At 37.1% G+C, this 19567-nt stretch overlaps 1 protein-coding gene across 1 annotated transcript in view; it reads left to right on the top strand.

The window, feature by feature from the left end:
- TMX4 (thioredoxin related transmembrane protein 4) overlaps window positions 1-19567 on the top strand; it is a 45612-nt gene that overhangs the window by 2351 nt on the left and 23694 nt on the right. The window contains exons 2-4 of the mRNA XM_046678647.1: window positions 8541-8656; window positions 16931-16976; window positions 18296-18424. Coding sequence (XP_046534603.1) covers window positions 8541-8656; window positions 16931-16976; window positions 18296-18424 — 291 coding nt within the window. The remainder of the gene's footprint in view (window positions 1-8540; window positions 8657-16930; window positions 16977-18295; window positions 18425-19567) is intronic.

Here is a 19567-nt window from a genome sequence, read left to right on the forward strand (position 1 = left end):
CCATCACATGCAACTTCTTTCTTAACACCAGAACCTAAGTGCTCGTCTTGAAGAAATACTGTGGCTCTTATTTGTGATCCTTCCTCTCCTCTCTTTGACAAAATCCAACACTTTAAAAAATATATAAAATTCATTATATTCTCAGTACCACTATAGACCTATTATAAGTTTCTAAGCCTTCATTCAAACAACCAATAAATGATCTGATTTTTTTCTGATGTATATAGTAGGGAAAAGGAGAATGTGTTGATACTATCTTCCATGTTAACACTTTGCTCAGGTGAACTGGTCATAATAAATGGAGATTGTTATAGGGGTCCACAGATGATGTGTTTAACTTCCCTAAAGAAGCAAGTTAGACTTTCTGACAATATTAAAAATTTGACGTTACTTTGATTGACAATTTTTTATTTGTTCATTTGCTTGTATGCTGCCTCTCTTCTGGGAATTTTTTCTTGTGTATTTCACTTCATACAAAGCTCCTATAATGAAATTCCTGGTTATACTGGTGTCGATAATTTAATTTATTTTAAGGACCTAGCATTGTTTGTCTACTCTGAGACATGAATAGCTCCTATTATAAAATTTAATTTGTTATATTTTCTTTGTCTTTCAAACAGTGAATTTTTTGGATCTATGCAAGTGAATTTTCAGTTTTAAAAAAGGACTTCTCTGTTTAGGAGAAATATCAGTTAAAAATGTATTTGCAGTCAAATGCAATTCAATTTCAAATTCAGCATTTCAATTCTGAAAGCTTTTTTAAAATCTGAAAAATTATCCCGTTACTATTTATATTTTCATGAATGCTATGGACTTACTGTATATTCAGTTTTTCTCTTCCTGTTTGCTTGCATATATTGTTTTATATTTTTTACCCCTATTTCTGCCATGTCTCTAGAATTGACTTGCTGTGTTTTTTTCTCTCAACCCTTGATGAAAAGTTTGCCCTTTCTCTGGCTTAGGAAAGATGATCTAATCTTTAAGCCTTCTGATACTTTCTTTTCTCTATTTCCCTTATTTCATACTGTCCTTCATTCAGTTGCTTTGTAACCTTTTGCTATTTTAAACACTTGCTTGGCTCCCATTATCTCAGTCTTTGAGAATACTACTTTAGTTCTTTTGAAACACAAAAGCATGCAGTATAATATATTCTGTATATTCTTCTGGTGGGTTTTTTTCCCCCAAAGAAAGAAGTAGATATTCAAGTAGCTTAGTTTTGGCCTGCCTACCTTTAAACTGGTATCCAGAGAAGTGTCTTTGGGTTAAATTAGTGTACCTCTGTAAAGCATGGAGATCTTCATAAAGCACTACTTTTTCTGACTTTGTTCTTGTGGGGATCATATTCCAAAATTGAAATTAGTCATCTGGTGATGGAGGAAAGCTTCATTTCCTTAGGATCTCTAGGTTTTAGTATTGTTTTTTCAGTATTTTTCTTATACCTGGAGCGAACATCTTCAACATCACTCCCTTAACAGGCCCGTATCAAATAGTTGTAATTTCTTGCAATTTAATAGATTGTCTTAATTTGTTGGTTAAATGTTTAAGAGATAGTCATTAAATACTTGTTGTGTGTCAGGTTCAGTGTTGGGACCTGGGCAGCTGAAAATGAAGGAGCTATGTTCCTTGATTTCAAAGGACTGGCAGTCTATTGTGCTTTGAAGGGAATAAATGACGTATGTAGCTTTCATTTATCTTACAAATGTTTACTGAATGCTTCTTTTCTGTCAAAGCAGTGGTTCTCACCAGGCACTATTGGCGTTTTGGGTTAGACAGTTCTTCGATGTATGGGGTTGGCCCACACAGTGCAGAACCTTTGGCATCCCTGGCCCCTGCCTGTTACATTCTGGTTGTCACATGACAAAAAAAATTTAACAACCTCCTTTCCCTCTGCACATTTCCAAGTGCTGCTGACTGAAAGCCACTGCCCTAGGTACCGGTGTGGGTATTGAAAAACAGCAGAAGTGTAGCTCATAGGCTAACCTAGAAGTGTTTGATTTCAGAGTGTTTCCACAAAGGGTATTCATTCACATCACCTTCTTCCTCATCATCATTTCAATCGCAGTAAACAGTTGCATTACTTACATCACATATTATGAGTGCTGCCTTATTTGATCATCTCAACAATCTGGTGCAGAATTATCGTTCTCATTAACTTGAGGAGATGAAAATTTGAAAAGGTTAAAGCTTTGGTCAAGGCCAGATCCTTAGTAAGTGGTAAGCAAGGCCAGAACTGGAAGGCAGCCCTGAGCTTTGCAGTCCCAGATGCAAGCCAGGGAGAGTAGGTGGGTAGTGGGAGAGCCTGGAAGGAGGCACAGAACCTGGCTGTTTGGTGCTTAGGCTCTCAGCTGGCCAGCACCCTGACCCACGTGAGTGGAGGCCTTTTTCCTGTAGGATTCAGAGGCCCACCCGTGGTTTTACGATCTCTAGTTTCTGCATATAAAGAGCGTTATTGCTGCATGCTCACTCCTGACTCTTCTCACCACTCAAACAGATGCCCCGCCTTCACTATAGCCCAACCCCAGGAAAATTCTTTCTTACTGTGCCTTGTTTTCATCTAACATGGCCCTTATCACAACTTGTAATTATAAATTAGTATATGTTTTTGTCTGATCACTAGATGATAAACTTTAAAGTAGAGGAATTGTTTATCTCTGGAGCCTTAATCATTATCAAGTACTAGGTGTTCTATACGTAAACTTTTTTTTTTGGGGGGTGAGGAAGATTGGCCCTGAGCTAACATCTGTGCGAGTCCTCCTGGATTTTGTATGTGGGATGCCACCACAGCATGGCTTGATGAGTGGTGTACATGTCCATGCCTGGGATAGAAACCCATGAACCCTGGGTCTCCAAAGTGGAGCACTCAAACTTAACCACTATGTCACTGGGCCAGCCCCTCAATAAATACTTTTTGACTAAATAAATGAATGAATAATTGGCTTTAATTGTTCTTTTAATCAAGAGCTTCTTCAGGTGTATCACTGAAGGACAGACACATCTGTATATATTTTCTTAGGTGTTAAGAATGATGACTATTGGGGCCGGCCCCGTGGCCGAGTGGTTAAGTTCACACTTTCCAATTTGGTGGCCCAGGGGTTCCCCAGTTCGGATCCTGGGCGTTGACATGGCACTGCTCTTTAGGCCACGTTGAGGCCGCGTCCCACATACCACAACTAGAAGGACCCACAGCTAAAATATACAACTATGTACTTGGGGGATTTGGGGAGAAAAAGCAGGAAAAAAAAATGAATGATGACTGTCACCTCCCATTTGTTTATTGATGTAATAAATGTTTACTTGTGGCCTAGGACCTGCCAGGCCCTGTTTTAGGTACAAGGTATGCACCAGTTCCTTCCTTCATGGAGTGTTCATTCCAGTGAAAGTACTGAATTCCATTTTCTCTAGCAGGTGTCATGCTTTTTGTAGAGCTGTCAATTTTCAGTTTCCCTCTACATTTTATGATAACATGTCCTAGAAATGATCTTCTAAAGAAATATAATTTAGCATAAGGCTTTCAACTCTTGGGTCATTAAGAGTTTTTCTAGATTTTCCAGAAAGAATAATAATTCTTGATGTCTGTATTTGTTGCATCATTTGTTGACGTTTAATTTAGTTTCATTTATTAAGTCATAGAAAGATGAACCTAGGATACCTCTGTTGTCTTCATTATCACAGATTTTTCTGATTGTTTTGGTTTAAGTAAGTTCTAAGTGAAAATTGACTCTGTCATTGTCCGTCTCGTTTCTGCAAGGATAAGAAGAGAGAATGTACTGGGAAACACTGGTGAAATTTGAGCCAGGAGAAAAGTAAAGAATTGCCCATTATTGGGGAATAAAAGTTTATTTTTAGTAAAATTTTATTTCTAGGAAATATATTTAAGTAATTCCTTCCCCTGAAGTGTTTTAGTTTACTTAATGAAATCTCACACCAAATTCAGTGAGTCATGCAATCAAAGAGTCAAGGGCCTTCAACCACCTTGCATATAGCAGAACCTAAGTGTGATTTGTACCTAAATACTAACACGGATAACAAAAGCATGCTGTGGAATTTTGTTTCCCAGAAACGAATAAAAACATTGGACTGATATCCAAGTTAGTGTAATTTAACAATGTTTAGGCTATCTGGAATGTATTTAAAATGTCTTTGTGAAGCTTACTAATTTTATATACCACTGTCACTTGCAAAAAATTCAAATAGAAAAGGTACTGTTTTGTACATTACATTACATTAGATACAAACATTAGAACCATGACTATAAAGGTTCTATTTCCTCTTGGAGACTTGTAAGTCAAAGAAAGATTAATTTGAATATAAAAGACAAAGTTATGGCAGGTGAACTCTTCTGTAGTTCTTAGGGGAAGACTGCCACTATGAACTAGGTTTAAATAATATACATGAAGATTGTGTTCAGTCATTTCTGGTGAGCTTTATCATGCATATGTACGTAAAGAAATTACATTTATATATACATATGTATAGACACACACGCACACAGAAAGAGAGCACAGGAGAGCAGAGCGTGAAGATCATGTGACTTTCCTTCTTTGTGTTCATTTGGGCCCTGGAGGTATTTTACTTATAGTAGGTTCTAAATTACTGTCTAAATTACTATCCTTTGTATACAAAAGAATACTAATGATTTTAAAAGCTGCAACAATGGCACAATTCCCACACCTGAGAGGGAGAGTTGGCTTATCTCAACCACCAAAAGAACCCACTGGGTTAGTGAATGGTCTTGGTGCCTTCCAACAGAATAAGCTCTGATTAAATCTTGGAAATAATGGCAGTAACAGTGCCTAGACCAACAGATAGCGCTCCATATAAGGAATGTCTGAAATTACCTCAAGGGTGTTGTGTATCTGAGGGTCAATATCACCAAAACCCTAATTCGTATAAGAGCCTGTCTAGAGATGAGGGACTGAGATTTTGAAAAATGATGAAATTTACATGATTTAATAATTACTGATGTAGGAAATGTATCCAGGAGTTATATGAAGAAACAAGCCTAGAGAAACAAAGCAGAGAGGATCTAGAGTTTATGAAATTGTATGTCAAGATTTCCTCCTTATTTTTGGAATTTATTGCTTATTCCTTCTCTCTTTCTCTCTTCCTCTCCCACTCCCTCACTCCCCTCTTCCTCTCTCTCTGTGGGTGTTGGGTCTTATTTTCGTTGGAGATTTTTATCACATAAATACCTCCATCTGAGTTCTTGCTCTGTGTGGTCTTGGGTGACCTCAAGCGAGTCACTTTACACCTGCTTTGTGTGTTTGACAATGAGGTTGTAAAGTTCACACGAGCTAATGCGTCATAAAAGTGTCTTGGAAACCAAGTTGTGTGTTACAAATGTACTTTGTATTAATGATTGTTCCTAGTATGTGTCTGCTTTACACGTGTCATCTAATTTCCCAATAACCTGCTAAGGTAGTTGCTGTTATCCCATTTTGCAGATGAGGAAACTGAGGCATGGAGTGATTATCAACCTGCCCAAAGTCACATGGTTAATGTGGTTGGTCTTTCTGAATCTGGCCCAGCTCTTATCCAATATACTGAAATGCCTGTTGAAGTATACTTAATAATAAAATGTTCCTTTTTTCCCTAAAGTTTACCATCAGTTTGCCCCAGTCTCATCTGCCATTTCCATATTTAGAAAATATGTAGAAAATTGTCTTCTCAGATGAAGAATGTAATTTTCTTTGAAGTTTGTTTACTTATTTATTTAGCGAACATTTATTAAGCACTTACTGTATACCGGGAATGTACTTTGCCCTGGAAATGTAGAAATACAAGTGTTTAAAAAACATCCAAATTCAAACTGTCAGTAGATTGTTCTTGGATCACGTTCTCTAGTCTGTGTCTCTTGGATCTCAGAGACTGGACAGTGAGCTGTAATGGGAGGATTAATGACCTCTTAGAATGATCTTGGAATTGGCTATACCAGTCTTTGCGAGAGATGGAGTTGAGAGGATGAACGACTGTGCTTACGAAGTCTGGCGGCTTCTGGGGCCTCCCTGCAGAGAGAAATGCATGCCTTGCTTTGAGCAGCCCTTTCTCTTCTGGGTTCTGTCTAATCTCAATGCTTTTACTGTCTTGACTTTTTACCACCTACCACCCCATATTTATTTATGTGAAAGACCAAAATCTTGCCCAGTTTCAGGGTTTTGTTGTTATTCAGCACAGTTGGTTTGTATTTTTTTTTGAATGACACTTATATACCTGCCTCTGCTCAGTTCAAGATAAAAGGATTTGTAAATAATGACCTGACAGCACCTTTTGTTACCGAACCAAAGTGGGTTGGCCTCTTGGTGAGTTGAAATCAAAGCCTTCACCCAAAGTAGTTGTCACACAATATAAAATTTGTTTTCAGCAAATAAAGGAGACCATGGGAATCGCTTTCAAAGCTGTGGCTCTCCAAGCAAGGAAAAGCAGGGGCCTTTTATTTTGAATGGGGAATGAATATTCAAAAGGGAAGTTTTGTCATCACATGCAGAGGTGGGTATAAGCTCACACAGGTTTGCTTTGAAAATATGCTTTCATACACATCGCATGTTGTGCTAATAAGGCTTAAGCTCCTGCTGGGGCAGGGATCTTAACATTAAAATGAAGCAAAGGTAACTTTTGGTCACTTTTCTGCCCACCTGCACAGGCATCCTTCTTGCGGTGGGGTTTGGACTGATTCAGGGCAATTGGTGGTTGAATATTTTAACATAACTAAAAAACACTTTTGAGAAAGTTAAATGCTTTTGAAACCTCCTTTCAGTTACTCGGGGCAGTTAGTCAGTGACACTTTGAGCCTAAATCTTGTTATGGAATTTGATCAGTTGTTTAGCACTTTTTCCCCTTATTTCCTTTCTTAAGGCAGTTTTTCCCCAGTGTGTATTTTCTTCTTTTTAGCAGGCATTCTTTCCTACCTCTTTTTCTAGGTCACATTCACAGGTACCAGGGTTAGATCTTGGACATATTTTTTTTTAGGGATTACTATTCAATCCACTGAGCTTTCTAAACAGCACACTTCTCTGGATCCCATTTTAACATCTGCAGATGAAATGAACCACTTCAGAGCTTTATGGTGTGAGTATTCGTGATGTGTTCCAGGACCATGGGAGAGCAAGGTGAGGCCACCAGCATCTTGCCAGGTTGATGGCCCAGCCTTCCAGTTCTTCTCTTTGCTTCCATCTCACCCTTCCCTGATCCATCATCCACAGAATTGCAAGTGATTTTTCCGAAATGTAAATCGGATCATAATTCTCTTACCTCTTTAGGGCTTACATGGCGCTTCAAATAAAGTCCTAACTCCTTTTATAACATTTTTAAAGGCTGTGGATAATGTCTTCACCATCCCCTCTCAGTAATCTGAGGCTTCACACATAGCATTCTCTCTGCTCAGATTAGAACATTCCTTAACCCCTCTCTGGCTGTTCCCTCCGACTTTAGATCTTAGGACGTGTGCTTCTTTCTCTGTGACCCCTTCTGAGATCACCCAGCTCCTGAGTGTCTCCATAGCAGTGTTCCTCACTCTCAGTCACAGCATTTGCCACCGGGACTGTCATTACCCCTGAGCTTAGCTCTGTCCACTTCTGCACTGTACAGTCTGCAAGGAGAGGAGGCACCTGTCTGTCTTGTTCACACTGGTAGCTTCAGCTTGTAGCATAGTTGTCAATTCATGTTTATTGAATGAAAAAATAAATGTAAAACCAGGGTTCTGGTTAATGGCCCAGGTGTTTCTAACTCCCATTTAAGAAAGTGTTGGGTAAAACTGGTTTAGCCTTTAACTTTTTTCTCGGAATGGTTGAGAACTGCCACAGACTTTGGAAATGCCTCACGTTCTTGGGGACCTACTGTTGACAGATCTTCTGGTCTCTGTTCATCAGATCTGTACCTTTGATGGATCCGAAACTGGTTTGGCTAGTTTAGGGACATCCTGGTGAAAATTGTCCTCATTTAGTAGGGCACTCAAAACAGTGTTAACCCTCAAATATCAAAAGCCATCTGGAAAGTGACAAAATTTGAGTTGATTCTGAGAATAACACTGAAATAAAATATTTTATGTATTATACAATTTGTGAAAATCTTCTTAAACTTTGGCTAATTTTCTTCCCAGGGAATTGATACTCATACATTAAATTCTAGGGGGGAAATGCGCTTCTGTTTTTCTGTATCAAATGACTTGAGAAAAGCTTGCTTTTGTCCTTCCTTTTTGTTAAGTTTTTGTTTTTGCTTTTTTTTGTGAGGAAGATTGGCCCTGAGTGAACATCTGTTGCCAGTCTTCCTCTTTTTGCTTGAGGAAGATTGTCCCTGAGCTAACCTCCTCTATTTTGTGTGTGGAATGCTGCCACAGCATGGCTTGGTGAGTAATGTGTGGGTCTATGCCCAGGATCTGAGCCTATGAACACCAGGCCACTGAAGCAGAGTATGTGAACTTAACCACTATGCCACTGGGCTGGCCACTAAGAATTTTTTTAAAGTTAAATACTCTATTTCTCTTTGTTTTTTTTTTACAGATATTTTTCATATGTTTATATTGATTAACCATTCTTCTTTTATAGTTATGCCCCTTGGTGTCCATCCTGCCAGCAGACTGATTCAGAATGGGAGACATTTGCAAAGAATGGTGACTTACTTCAGATCAGCGTCGGGAAGGTAGATGTCATTCAAGAACCAGGTACTGTGGATGTCAAACATTAAATGCAAAAGTTTGTTACTTTTTATTTTTAAAATTTTCAAGTGTATTTCAAGATCCTTTTCGAGGATAATGGGTACCCTTGAACTGACCATCTAGAATCAATAGATAACATTTTGGCATATTTGAGTCTGTTTACACATACATATATGTGTATATATATATATATTTATATTTTTATATTATTATTTTTTGCTAAGTCTTTTGAAAATAAGTTGCAGACATCATGATATTTTTCTCTTCAATACTTCAGCATATTACAATTTCCCTAATTATTTCCCACATGACTTCTTACAGTTTTTTGACCCAGGATCTAATCAAGGTTCACCGTTTTCATTTGGTTGATATGTTTTTAGTTGCCCTTTATCTAGAATAGTCCCCATTTTTTTCATGACATTGATATTCTGAAAAGAACTGATCAGGAATTTGCCCAAAAGAACTGACCAGGAATTTGCCCGGGTTTCCTTCTGGTGACATTTAGCTTATTCTTGTGTTTTCTGCATTTTCTATAAACTTGAAGTTCAGTCTAGAGCTGTTATTTTGGGTTAGACATTTATGCAAGAGTACTTCATAGATGATGCTGTGACTTTATATTGTATCCCATCAGAAGACATGTACTGTCACCATTAGTGATGTCGCGTTTGAGCACTTGGTTAAGGTAATGACATTAAGCATCTCAGTTACAAAGAAAAGACCCCAGTTTGTAATCGGCAGGTAATCTGTGGGTGATACTTTGGGTTTTAAGATACTTGATGATCTTACCTGAGTTAAATGTTTCATTGTGGGTTCCAGAATGGTGAATTTCTAATTCTGTCATTCCATCTACATTTATTAGCTGTTAATGATGTAATTTTTCAAAAGGAAGAGGAAGGTAGAGGAGACTTGAATTCTGAAAAGATACAATTAATTTCTATTTGCAGTTTAAAAATAACTGTGTGTATTACATATGAATCCAGAGAAGAAAAATTGGGCTTTTGTAGATTGAAATCTCTAATTTGTCTGTGTTCAAAGTTTATTCATTTTTTCCTATCTACATTTAATTTCTACCTGTTGCCTCCCTTTACAAGGGAAAAAAGAAGGTAGGTATGCAAGTGTAGCTATTGCCTTTCTGTACTTACTGAGAGTTCAAAAAACACAAGGTAATGAATTACCAGTTACTTGGACAACAAATTGGATGGTTGTGTGTTAAGATCAATGTGTTGAGAAACCCATGGAGAGAGATTTCTATTAAAAGCCATGAGTCCTTAAGGCTCCATCTTTTGAGCATTTGAATCTGAGCCACTTCTGGCCATCTGCTATTTCAAGATGAACAGTTGTGGTTATTAGTTCGTGGTTTGGGCCATTATAATGAGTTATTCTGTTTGGAGGTCAAGTTATTAGAATTACATTTTTGCTGTAAACTTGTTTTCATCTTTTAGTAGTTTGAGTCCAGTGAAATCAGGTATAACCCTTGTTAATTAGTGGACACTAGACACATTTTATGATGAGTTTCTTAGAAATGCAGCTGGCCAATCACATTTCAGCCATTTTGTATACCTACTGTGAATTCACAGCATGATTTGAATTAAAAGAATTAAACAGTTGGCTTTGTGATGGATTCACAAATCTAAGTCTAACTGAAGATAATCTTTCCATCTAAAATGTAGACTTACAACTGTCTTTTCCACTATAAGTGGATTAAGTGCTTTTTTGATAGTGAAGTAAGAGAGAAATTGATTATGATGAAATATTTAAAAAACAAATTCATCACTGACTCATAGTATTTATGTAAAACAAGCTATATATGTTTGAAATCTTTATCAAAGAAGAAGGAAAAAAGTCTTTGATGTGGTATTCTATAGAAATAGTGAGGAAACACTGTCCATAAAAGGAAAAATGATTGTTTTATGTAGTAGAATAATTTTTTAAAGTAGAAAGTCTAGAATTCTTTAAGTTATAAAAACTTAAAAACTGTAAATAAAACTTAGGAGACAAAATTCTACATGCATGATTGAGTGGCCTAGAGAATATTTCACTTCAGATTATACTATTTTATGTTTATATATTTTATGTTTATTATACTATTTGGTTTTTATAATTTTACTTTAAATTACAAACCTAGCTTTCAATTAATCTTTTAATAGAGTTTAGAAATAATGTGTTTATTCAAATATTTGAGTTCCTGCCCTGCACCAGGCCATGTTCTGGATCCTGGGATGCAGAGGTGAATAAGGAAGACAAAGAGCTGGCTCCTCATTGAGCTTACATTCTGGTGAAGGAGATAAACAGTACCAAAAGTAAAAGAGCACATAATGTCTAATGGTGGTAAAGGCTATGAAGAAAAGTAAGCAGGGTCAAAAATGTAGAAAATAATGGCAGCCACTATTTTAAAGAGGATGTACAGGGAAGGAGTGTTTGACCAGAGGTCTTGACAGATTGGGAGAGTGAATTTCACCAGCTTTGGGGGAGGAGCATTCCAGGCAGAGCAAACACCCTGGGCAGGTGGGAGTGTGCTTGGCTTATTTGAGGACCAATATGACAGCCAGTGGGGTACTTGAGATAAATGGGGCTGGAGATATAGCTAGGGACCAGACCATACACTGTCTTTTTGGCCATGGCAGGGAGTTTAGGTTTTATCTGAAGTATCATAAGAAGGAAGCTCCTGGAAGGTTTTGAGCAGAGGAGTGACATGACATGATTTATGTTTTAAAATAAGCCCTTTGGCTGCTATGTGAAACATGGACTATAGGGCGTCGGAAGTGGAGGCAGGAGGCGCAGTTCGGAGGTTACTGTAGTGGCCCATGAGTTGAGAAGAGGGAGTTTTGGACTAGTAGCAGCAATGGTAAGTGATTGGATTCGAGATACTACATTTGGCTACATTATCCAAAGGGATTTCCTGATAGATTAGTTGTAGCATTTGGTAGAAAGAGAGAAGATGAAGACTGAAGGAGGAGCAGGTTGGGACAGGGTGTAAGTCTGAGATGTTTAATAGAAATCCAAGTAGAGATGAGCTAGAGATTTACAACTGAGGGTGATCAGTGTAGTGGTATTTGAAATGAAGGAAAGAATTGAGATTATTTAGGGAGTGTGTGCTGGAGAACTGGTTTGAGGGTTGAGAACCAGGTCACTCTAACAATTAGAAGGAAAGAAATAGTTCCATCAGAGGAAAAGGAGAAGCCAGGGAGGTGGGAGGGAGATGGCGAAGTGGGGGCTCCTGGAAGCCAAATGAAGAGAGTCTCTCATGTGGTACTCGTTTACTGGCAAGCCTCTGGGGCAGCTTGTCCCTATTCCTGGGAGCTATCTGCGTATTTACTTCACTTTTACAAAATCTCATGTCCTGAATGGGCCATGGGAAACCATTGAAATGATGATTTTTCTCTACAGTTTAGCACTTTACTGGATATTTCTGTCTACAGACTTTTATTTGGTTACACATCTCCATCAGTACACTCTTTCATCAGAGCTGCCTTGCCACAAGAGTGCTAGCAAGGGATAATTTCATTTCTTTTCCCTCAAGTGAAATTTAAAAGAAAGGGAAAGTAAGAATTTTTGAAGTCTTCATGCATACCCTTTAATAATTCTTTTATAACTCTTATTCAAGAATTTTATCATTCTTACTCTTTAATAATTCTCACTCATAGTTCATACTCTATAATTCTTTCATTGGTATATAAAATAAGAGATGTTTTTAAGATATTTTAAACAGAAAAGAAGATTTGAGAATTAGAAACACTGGGGATTATAATAAGCTCATTGCATTTTTACAGCCGAGATGTAGACGTACAGGAAAGGACAGGCCTTAGATGAGGGTACATTACACTGCCTCTTCAATCCTGCATAGTCCAGGTGATGTTGCAGTTGAGCTGAATTTGGGGAATTAAATTTAATGAGTAAGTACTTGAACCGTCTGTTCCATGCAGATAAGCTTAGTTGTCAAGGACAGGAAAACAGCAGCTGTTCATAGAGCATGCATGAGTGGTGGCCATTTGACTAGATTAGAGGTAAGCGGGACCCCTGCGGTGGCCAAGAGTAAGCATTGTGTTTAAAACCACTAATTTATTACAGAAGCCAATTTAGTTTACTGTACTTCAGTTCCTGTTAATATTTTAATTTTGTAATTGTAAAAGTTAGTCTTTTGTATTCTGTTGACAACTTTATTTAATCTTGAAGGTATGGTTAGTTCTACTTTTTTCCATTGTTTTCCTTCTGCTGCTTTCTTTAGTGATATTAACTAACATTTAGTAAGCCTTTACTTCAGCCGGTTATTTAAGCACATACATACATTTTAGCTTCACAACAACCCTAGGAAGAACAAACTCTTTATCTCTGTATTATTCAGAATACTGAGGCTTAGAGAAGTTAAATAATATGCCCAAGGTAACACAGCTAATAAATAGTAGAACAGAAGCTAATAGCTATCCTTATTTTCTTAATATTGAACTTAATTTCTATTGTGTTTTTGCATATCAAAATATAATTCTATGCCATAATTTTTTCTCTAATATTTTAATTCTTTATGTTTTGCTATATGTCTTTAAGATAAGCTTGCTAATAAGAAATTAACTTTTTCCTGCATTCTGGATTAGTGCCCCTTTTATGTTGCAATGCAACTTTCTTTTTAAAGTGGAAATTAAATTACCCTTAAGGTAAAAAAAGGATGCAGAAATTTTGGAGACTTTGTGGTCAAACTTTATCCCTGTTATTTATTTATTTATTTATTTAACCTTTAGGTTTATGAATGCACTTGTTTCTTCCACACTTTCTGAAGTTTGTTGCATGAACCATTATGCAAACCTTGAAATGAGCTGTTGCCGTGCTGTTATAAATCTTTAAGATCCTCACTTGTTTTTAAACCCTGAAGCCACAACCTCAGATGGTACTTCTCTATTCCAAGGTGGTCATGTTTTAACTTTTCGGGTAATGACATTCTCCCTTGACAGTTCATCACATCAGTATTAAAGGTTAAAAGACATTTTTGGAGCACTGACATGAGACCCAGGGCTGTCTGACGTCTTTCAGCCTCTCACAAGTGACATTTATTTGAGATGAATTTCGTGTGGTGTCGAATCTTCAAGCGCTTAGTAGTGTGTCATAATCTAAGGACCACTTTGGCTGTTCTTGATTTTGTTGTTATAGATTTTACTGAATACATCTTCAGTGACGGTATTTTATTCCAGACAACAAACTGAAGTCATATCTGAGTTAGATGCTATAACCTTATTATTAATATTCCACAAGTTGTCATTTGAAGAAATATTGACAAAGAAGCGTAAATGAAAGCAGTCTCGAGGTGCTACAATTTATTAATAGTGGTCTTTGTTTTAAATGAACCTTAGTCGATGGCCTTGTAAATTGGTGTACTGGTTATGGAAAACAAAACAGCAATTCGTATCAAGAGCCATAAAATTCTTATGTGCTTTAATCTAACAATTTTGGGAATAAGTGTCCTGTTATACCTTCTAGCCTGAACCAGAAAGATGCAGAAAAATCCCAAAGACCATCTGCCACTGTGTTTCTTTTTTCTTATTTTCTCTGTACTCATTGATTTTCAAGGACACATTTATTTTTAAAGATATGTTATCCAAAATAATGTGCAATTTCCAAAGCACTTAAGACTAAATTAGTGTTTATTACATCCTCTTATTTTATTCTAACTTTGAATCAGAGATTTACATATAGAAAAATAATAGCTAGCATTTATTTAGTATTTATTATATGTCAGACACTTTTCTATATGCTTTATAAGTATAAAATCATTTAATACTGAAATACTACAAAATCGAAATTCTGCCCATTTATAATAAGAAAACTGAAGCCCAAATAGCTTAAATTAACTGTTTCGTGTTACAAACTAAGACGACGTAGAAGTGAGGTTTGACCCCAGGCAAGCTGGCCCTTGAATCTGGAAATATTGTTTTGCATATTGTATGATTTAGTGTGTTTTATGAAATATTTTTAATATTTATTTATTTGCTTTTTTACTTATTGCCATGGCCAGTGATGACCAAGAAGATATGAAAGACTTTAAAGAATAAGTTAAAAATACTGCCTTCCATGATACCTAACATTTATTAGAAATCCTATCTATTTATTCTAATAAAGATAAAATCAAAATAGAAGCTTGAAGAAGTAGTGGAATGTTCTTTGTTTGCTCATTGCCTTTTAAAAGTCAAGTAATGAAGTGTGATTTCTAACACTGTAATTTTCCTTAGATAAAACTTTTTGGTGGTCATAAGACTATAGCTAGGAAAGAAGTGAGATAAGAAACTTTGTAATATTTATTTTAAACAGAAGCATATGATAATTTTTAAGCATTTAGGATTGCCAACACTTTGTCGTCTGGCAGTTGAGAGTTGGCAGTATACTGAAAGATACCTTTGTTCCCTCCTAGGATGGAGTTCCAAGCACTGTTAGAGCCAGAGATGCCCTGTAGACAGAGATGCTTATTACAATCCTCAGTTGACTTCTCAGGTCACCAGGTCACCTCTGTTTTTGTGACTGCCAGTACAGCCTTTCTTTTCCTTTAATGTACAATAATAAACGTATGTAGTAAATGTTTCTTTGTGTAACGTTCACTTTTACTACCTTCAGAGTACTGTGTTTTCTTTTAAGTGCCATAGGGATGTTTTAAAGTCTTCTTGATTTGATATGAGAAAAAATAGAGAATCCTTTGGGAGGACTCATCATCAATCAATAAATTATTATGCTGAATACAGATTTAATTTATAAAATGGGTCTAAGCAAATTTTCCATGTTTTTAAAAGTAAAGCTTCAGTATTTGAAATGGCAAGTGACCACAGAGATATAAAATTTGAGCTACTTTATTTGAATAGATATTTTATTTTGTCCAGATTGTTCTTCAGTGGGAAAGGCAGAAGTGAAGAGAAATGTTAAAATGGTGTCTGTCATTTTTCCATGCTGGCCAGGAGTATCCTTTAGCTTTCTTTCTCTTTGCCAGACCAGGGTTACTCACTCTTGATGTCCACTTAAGTATTTGTTCGTAAACATTTAAACAGCAGGGACCTGTTCTTCATTCCTAGTCTTATTCAGGTTTTCATTGCATCCCCTTTCTTGAGATCATCTATCTCTGTTTATGCTATGATTGTGATTATTAAGTTCTTTCCCTCTGCCACCAGACTGAGAGTTGTGTGAGAACAGACTGTATGTGTTTTGCTTATCTGTGCCTATCACAGTCCCTGGATCAAAAATGGTGCTTAGTAAATATTTGCTGAGTGACTAAGGGTTTTATTTGTCTTTGTCTTCACGTGTATCTAGCATAGCATTTGATATGGAGTTAGTGCTCAGTAAAGGTTTGCTAAGGCAAATTGGGCACATCTGTTTAATGTACATAGAGTACCTTGACAGTACTTGCAAATTTTATAAATGTGCAAAGATTATACATGATCTTGTTATTTCATATTCTTTATTGTTCTTTTTTTTTTTTGCTTTTTTACTGAGGAAGATTGGCCCTGAGCTAACATCTGTTGCCAATCTTCCGTTTTTTTTTTTCCTCTTTCCACAAAGCCCCAGTACATAGTTGTATATCCTGGTTGTAAGTCATTCTGGTTCTTCTATGTGGGATGCTGCCACAGCATGGCTTGATGAGCGGTGTGTAGGTCCGCACCCAGCATCTGAACCAGCAAACCCAGGGTCACCGAAGTGGAGCTCATGAACTTAACCACTTGGCCACGTGGGTCCAGCCCCTTTATTGTTTCTTTTAGGCTTATAACTGATATAATAATACCTGTAATTTATTGAGTTGTTGTTATGTGCTAAGCACTTAACACACTGATCTAATCTAACTTCAGAACAATTCAGTTAATTGTTTATTTTGTTAATTATATTCAGTTAATTGTAATAATTTAATACACCCATTTTATAGATGAGGTATAAAGGTTAAGTAATTTGTATAAGGTCACAAAGCTACTAAATGGAGAATTTAGTATTTAACCCGGCTTGCATGCCTCTCAAACTTATCCTTTCAGCCATCGTACAATTCCAAGTGGCGCACAAGCCAGAAAACTCCAGGGTAACTCATCGTAGATAAGCAGGTTGTATGTCAGTGACTGGAAAGTGTTAGGTAAATAAAAATGGTTAAAAAAAGTAAAATTTCTTTAAGTCAAAAAAAGAAATGGTAAATGCAATTCAATACTTGTGATGATTTTGATAATGTGGTTATGAAAGCAAGCTCAAGGCTGCTTGTTCTTAGAACTTAAGTGAGGTATTTGGGGCAGACCAAGTCTGACTTGTAACTTTTTTTGTTTTTGCTTCTTGTAGGTTTGAGTGGCCGCTTCTTTGTCACCACTCTCCCGGCATTTTTCCAGTAAGTTTAAGTAACTTTTTGGTCTTGCGAAGATTAGAAATCAGTAGATAATGTACCAGGAATTCTCAGTTGTTTTCCAAAACCGTCGCTCATTCAGGAGAAAGACTGCTCTGCACTGAATATGAGCTATTAGGAGAGAGCAATGCCCGGCGTGCTGCAGAGAAGGGAACCTAATTTCAGGCGGTGAATAGGTGTGGAGGAGGGAGGTCAGAGAAGACTTTTCTGACGATAGAAAAGGTGGGATGATTCTTAATAGTTCCATAGGAATTGGTGAAGCAGACAAGGTAGAAGAGGCCTTTCCAGAGAGAGGAGATATCATGGAAAAGCCCAGGAGAAAATGAGATCCCTTCTGAGAACAGTAACTAGTTCTATATGGCTGGCTCATAGGGTGCAGGATCTAGAACTCAGAAGAAAGATCTAGACTTGAGATACGTATTGGGCCTTCCTCAGCACTGAGATAGGTAACAGTTGAAATATATCTAGAGAACACATACCCATTGGAAAGAGAAGCAGGTCAAGGATAGAACCTGTGGTTGACCAACATTAGGACATCTGTGAAGAAATACAGGGAGCAAGAAACTGAGAAGGGAGAAGTCCAGAGAGCTAATGTCATAAAAGGCAAGGGAAAGGAGGAAGGAAGGGGTGTTCAGTAGGGGACAGTGCCAATGACAGACCAAGGAAAAACAGCAGAAAAGTGCTCTGTTGATACGGCAGTGGGAGTCATGGGAGACTCTCCCACTTTGAGCACTTTCAATGGAGTCGTGGTAGCAGAAGCTCCAGTCATGCTGAGTAGTGAATGAATAATATGAGAGGAGAGGATGGCAAGTGCGGACTCTTCCCTTAGGGAGCTTGACTGGTGAGAGAGCGAGAGGGAGGGAAGCCTGAAGGGGCATGCGACACTAAGAGGTGTTTTGTTGACTTTGAGGGGAGGGATTGAATAACATAAATTTGGAAATGTGGATACAATTTTTTAAAACTTGGTAACAATTACTGCTTTGCTGTCATAAGAAAACTCAAAATAATTGGTAGCAAAAATAATGAAAAGTAACTTGGCAGATTAAACACTGCCAAGAACTTCGTTTATAGTTACAAATTGTGCAGTGATAAAATAGAACGTTGAATGCTTTCTGTTTTGGAATTTCTCATTTGTAAAAGATTAATATTTATGCTTACTTTCTGCTTTATGCCTAATTATATCATTTTTCTTCATTTGAGCCAAATTAAAATTCAAAGTGGAGTTCCCATGTAAAACCAATAGTTATTTTGATTTTTTTTATCTGTAACACTTGTTTGTAATCAGTTTATTTTGATAATTTTAGTGCAAAGGATGGAATATTCCGCCGTTATCGTGGCCCAGGAATCTACGAAGACCTGCAGAATTATATCTTAGAGAAGAAATGGCAATCAGTTGAGCCTCTGACTGGCTGGAAGTCCCCTGCTTCTCTAACGTAACTTGATATTTTTTTAATGACAAAGTGTTCTTAAAAAAAGAACAGGAGGTATCAAGTTAACAGCCCATGGACGTTGAAAGCCTACATTTTTCTTCCTATTCACTTCTAATTATGCAGACTACACATGACCGTGTTTGGCCAATGTGGTATTGCTGGTTTATGACCCCATATGTTTTAGCTACTTGTTAGTATGCTGAGAGTTAAGTAGTAATTTGGTGGGTTACAGAAAGTCTCTCCTCTAGCGTTTGCACTAAGCCACCCTGTTTTCTGTTTACAAAATATGTTATTGAACATTATTTACCATTATTCCTTCCTTTTAAATTATTGATAAGATAGAGGAGTAACTCTTTCTTGAATTATAGTTCATGAAAGAATTGCTCTTGTATCTTGTGTGGAAAATAAAACTGATGATGTCTTTGGCTGCCTAGCAGAATACTCCTGGGAGTAACTTTTGGCCATGATAACAAACTGTATAATACTTGGTGAGGTAGATAAGGCCAAATGATAATAAGTTTTTCCACAGTTGGTTTTAGTTTTGAATGAGTTGTCCTATTTGTAATTTTATGTTAGAATATGTAAGTGTAAAAAATGTCCTGCTGAAATAGGAGCAAATCATGCAATACATCAGAAATCAGTCATCTAGTGGTATCTATATAATACCCAGGAAATACATAGCTTACTTTAAAAGCAGCTCACCTCTGGCATTTTATTCTACAAATATTTGAGCACTGCTTTCATGCCAGATGCTGTTCTAAGTGCTAGATGTTCAATAGTGAACCAGACAGACATGGTCCCTCTTCTTCTCAAGTAACTTCAAGTAAGACAGATTAAGAAAAAAACTAGGAATACAGAGAATCATAGTCTGGATAAGGCCTATTTAAAAAAAATTAGAAACACACCTTGGGGCCAGCCTGGTGGCATAATGGTTAAGTTCAAGTGCTCCACTTCTGCGGCCTTGTGTTCATGGGTTGGGATCCTGGGCACAGACCTACACACTGCTCATCAAGCCATGCTGTAGTGGCGTCCCACATACAAGACAGAGAAAGATTGGCACAGATGTTAGCTCAGTAACAGTCTTACTCAAGCAAAAAGAGGAAGATTGGCAACAGATGTTAGCTCAGGGCCAATCTTCCTTCACCA

Source organism: Equus quagga, chromosome 12, assembly GCF_021613505.1.
Source record: "Equus quagga isolate Etosha38 chromosome 12, UCLA_HA_Equagga_1.0, whole genome shotgun sequence".
NCBI lineage: Eukaryota > Metazoa > Chordata > Mammalia > Perissodactyla > Equidae > Equus > Equus quagga.